Source organism: Ascaphus truei, chromosome 3 (genome assembly GCF_040206685.1).
Source record: "Ascaphus truei isolate aAscTru1 chromosome 3, aAscTru1.hap1, whole genome shotgun sequence".
Taxonomy (NCBI): Eukaryota; Metazoa; Chordata; class Amphibia; order Anura; family Ascaphidae; genus Ascaphus; species Ascaphus truei.
The window spans coordinates 2,573,809-2,578,244 of NC_134485.1; the positions used below are offsets into that span (position 1 = coordinate 2,573,809).

The following is a 4,436-nucleotide window of genomic DNA, read 5'->3' on the forward strand; positions in this document are numbered from 1 at the left end:
TTGGCGGACGTGCTTACCTGGCTCTGGATCCCGGCTCCCTCTTGACCCTGCAGCTTCTTCCATCCCTCGACCTCAGCTTGGACCTCGACCTTCCGGATCTCTCTCTCCCCGACCTTTGGCTAACGGCAACTACTTTGCTTCTTCAGTACCGGTACCGGCAAGTATTGCTACACCTGTTCACACCTGGCCTGGCAACGCCAAAACACCACACTCCGGACACGCTCCTTCTGCTGCGGGTGCATGCACATATACGTCCCCACCACAGTATAAGGGACGAGTCTGGTCTGCGGGCAGCACCAGCGTAACATTGGTACAGTAATCGCTTAATTGGGAGTGGACACATTTTTCATGACTTTGGATAGGATTGAGAGAAGGGAGATTGGCCTGTAGTTTGAGACAGTGTTTTTGTCCCCACTTTTGAAGATTGGGACAACTCTGGCAGTTTCCCAGGTCTTAGGGATATGGCCTGCAGACAGGATAGAGTTGACTACGGAAGCATTTGGTTTGGCAATGGCTGGGACACCAAGTCTTAGGAACCTAGATTGTAGTAAGTCAGGTCCGCATTGGCTGCTTAGTTTTAATTTGAGGAGCACTTGTGTAATCTCCTCTTCGGATACTGGGCCAAACTGAAAACTGTGGGCAGTGTTGGGAGGGGGTGGGGCTATGTCGGTACTCCCAGGATGAGATTCAGGTTTGTGGTTTGGGTTGCGTTTCGCTAATAAGTTAGTAGCACACCCCACAAAGTAATCATTGAATGCATTTGCAATGTCAGTGGGGTTCGTCAGAGTAATATCCCCCTTAGTGATATTAGTTGGTTGTTGATGGTTAGAAGGCTGGAATATATTGTTGATAACCTTCCAGAAGTTAGCTGGGTTTGATGTGTTCTGGAGGAGATTGTCAGACTAATATTGTGCTTTTGCATGCCTTGTTTGCCTTGTGCACATGTTCCGCATGCATCTGTAGTGATTGAGATCCTTGGTAGTGCCAGTTACTTTGTAGCTTTTCCACAAGGTATCCCTGAACTGGTAGAGTGCTATAAGGTCAGGTGTAACCCATGGAAGGTGGGCCCCCCGTACCCTTATTCTGCGTAGTGGAGCATGGGTATCGCAGAGTTTTAAGAACTCTGATTGGAAATAGTCGAGCGCAGAATCAGGGTTGGGAATTAAATTGATTCTGTGCCAAGGGCAGTTGGTAAGGTCATCCAGAAACTGTTGTGGGTTAAAGTTTCTAAATGTTCTAGTGAGGAGAACTTTAGGGCTTGATTGGGGTGGTTTAATTTTCCTTACACAGTACACTATTGCATGGTCACTGAAAATGTCAGGAAGGATGCCAGAGGATTGGATTCTGCTGGGGTTTGAGGAGAGAATCTAGTCTAGCAAGGAATTGTTGTGCGATTTCAGGTTTGTCCGTGTGGGTTGGGAAATAAGTTGTGATAGGTTAAGCGATTTGATTTGTATCTGGATTTTGTGGTTTTTAGGGTCAAGCCAATTGAAGTTGAAATCCCCTAGAACTAGCAGCTCACTCTTCTCATTCAGAGAGGAAATGGAGCCAAGAAATTGGGTGATATCAGCCAGGGATTGTAGAGGGGCTTTAGGGGGGCGGTAGATGCCAGCAACCAAGATGGGCTTAGAAAAGGGGAGGCAGATTTTGCCAACTACAATTTCAAAAGAGGGTGGATGTGGGGGGGCAATTTAGCATTTTAGGATTGCTTCTTCAGTAAAAAAAATGCGCGAACGACCCACGCCGAGTATATGCACGAAGGACCCACACTGATTGCACATGCGCGGGTGACAAGAGCTGATTGCATTCGCTTGTTGGCCGCGCTTGTGCAATCGGCGCTAAAAAAAACAGGCTGTTTCGGCACTTTTTAAAAAGTCGGTGGGACACCGGGACACAATGCCAAAAACCAGGACAATTCCGGAAAAACCAGGGTGTCTGGTCACCCTATCCTATGTGCTACTGAACCTGTAAAACCACGTGTGACAAGTTGCTTTTGTGTTTATTTTTAACATGTGCTGTATGAGACAGACCTGCTGCTCAATGAGGAAATCCAAATGGTCGCCACACGTGTCATGCAGCAATCTTCCCGTCATTGATTCTCTGCAGGCATAATATGTACCAAAAATGTATTTTGATCTTGGGACATCCTTGTGGTAACAACGCACCAAGGGGTGTATGTATCAGGTAAAATAATGACAGAGTATTTCTGATTCTGCATGTCCCCCTATTATCAGGCTGTTACAGACAACACCAACTTTATGATATAGAAGAGTTTCAGCCCATACCGTATATAACATTGGCCACCAGTATTATTATCATTTATAATTGTTTTTATATATCCCCAAACACGTCCGCAGAGGGACAACATGGAGGCTTTACAAATACCAGAAGTTACATTTACTTAGAGCATCATTCTTATTACACCGTTTGGCCAGTCCGATGAAAGACCCTTCTCTCTGTGCGTCCGGGGAAAGAGAGGACACTATGACCTCCAGGATTTCACCAAACAATCTTTAATCTCTTTCATTCTTATGCCATAGATAATTGGGTGCACGGTAGCTGGCAACAGAAAGTATATTGCACTGGACAGATTTTGAACATCAAGGGAAATGTGCAGTCTGTATGCAATCGAGGATAAGAAGCCACACAAATAATTCAGGATGGCCACCAACAGGTGTGTGCTGCAGGTGTGCAGGGCTTTATTTCTGGCTTTTCCCACCACAATCTTCATTGCGGTGTGGAGAATACTCAGGTAGGAGAGCAGGAGCAGGCTGACGTCACTCACAGTAAGGATGATCCTCACCATTAGTCCTACCATCTGGATTTTGGAGATGTCGCCACATGCAAGATTTAAGAGCACCATGTTCTCACAAGCAAAGTTCAGAATAATGTTGGACCTACAGAACTGGACTTGTGATGCTACAATAATTATTGGAGAAGCAAAAAGGCTACTGTGAACCAGTCCAATGATGGACAGCTGGACCAGAAAACGGTTGTTCATGATATCGTGGTAGCGCAGTGGCCTGCAGATCGCCACATACCTGTCCAGGGCCATTAACAACAGTATGTTGGACTCGAACACGACAGTTACATAGATAATGAACATCTGCAACAGGCACCAGGTCAGAGAAATCTGGTTCAGTCCAAATAGCAAACCCATTAGCACCTTGGGCACGATAGCGGTGGTGCAGGAGATGTTGACAGCAAATAGAAGAGAGATGAGTGAGTACATGGGGGACTGGAGGCTCTTCTCCACCCAGATCCTGTAGATGATGAGAGAGTTACTTGTCAGGATCACCACGTATATGGATAGAAACGGGATCACCAGGAGCTGTCTGGATTCTGAGATTCCAGGAAACCCAAACAGAACAAACTCGGGGTGGGAGTAAGAGATGGTCTGGTTTGGGCTCAGTGCTTCCATTGTGCAACGATAGGTCCAGATCCTTCACTGGGGAAACAAGAAATACAAATGTAAAATGCCTGAGATGCCTTTGTATGTTTGAGCTTTTATTTTATGGAAATGTGAACTAGTCTTTTGGTGAAAGAGAGGGAAGGGGATGTCCCTGGTGGGCTTGGAACCCTGGTCATTCGTCCCAGTCTTCTGCCAAACTACCACTGAGGCTGTTGTTCTCTGCAGAGAACTTTCTGAAGGTTGCTGATTGCCTCATCACCAACACCTGTCCCTGTGCCTCAGACAGGCGTTTATAAGCCTCCCCTTCCCGTTACTCCCTGCCTGATTATTTGCTTTCCCCTTGTGATCAAGTTCCCTGCCCCATCAGGTTGTTTTGCATTTGCTTGAGTAGCCCCCTCTCCCTATGACTAAGGGAACTATGCGTGCTGATTACCCGTCTGGCTCACAGGAGGCCTAATCCTACGCCACTGGGAGCCTGGGGTGAGCTCTTTCCTCCTTGGTACAGCGCCTCCACCTTATAGGGATCCTAGCACAGCGGGAAAACCCCTCACAGGAACCAATCCAATGAATAATACACACACAGGTATCTATAACTGATTTACTAACATACGCACCTAACACAATACATTAACACCGCACACAATATCCTCACACCCGGCGTGGTTCCCCCCAAAGTTCTGAGGGTGCCCTAGGCACCTAAGCACCCGGTGTCCGTAAGACAATCCCACCCAAAGTGTGTGTGGAGTAGCACTACCCGTGTGAGATCGTTGGTGCACGTGGTACCTCTCCTGGTCTCAGACCAGACCAGGATATACTGTAGATGTTGGATCTGCAGAACTGCAACGTGATCACATGACGCAGGGTCTTCCCAATCCTTTCTCTCCTCACTGATGATGTCCGTGTCTTGAGGGAGCTCTAGCAGGAGTGTCTCCCTTAAAGTCTGTAAGTGGCCTGGGTCTGGTCCCAGACCGCAGATCACCGTGTGGTGTCCTGTCACCGGTGCACTAATGCTATCTGTGGTGAG

At 47.3% G+C, this 4,436-nt stretch overlaps 1 protein-coding gene across 1 annotated transcript; it reads right to left on the bottom strand.

Moving 5' to 3' along the window:
- Positions 1–2,482: 2,482 nt before the first annotated feature.
- LOC142490859 (olfactory receptor 51E2-like) lies at positions 2,483–3,421 on the bottom strand. The gene has a single exon (XM_075593279.1). The coding sequence runs from the start codon at positions 3,419–3,421 to the stop codon at positions 2,483–2,485; it is 939 nt and encodes a 312-aa protein (XP_075449394.1).
- Between the last annotated feature and the right edge of the window lie 1,015 nt (positions 3,422–4,436).

Bases quoted from the DNA above. Each gene is read 5' to 3' on its own strand.
- LOC142490859 (XM_075593279.1), bottom strand. From the start codon at position 3,421: ATGGAAGCACTGAGCCCAAACCAGACCATCTCTTACTCCCACCCCGAG.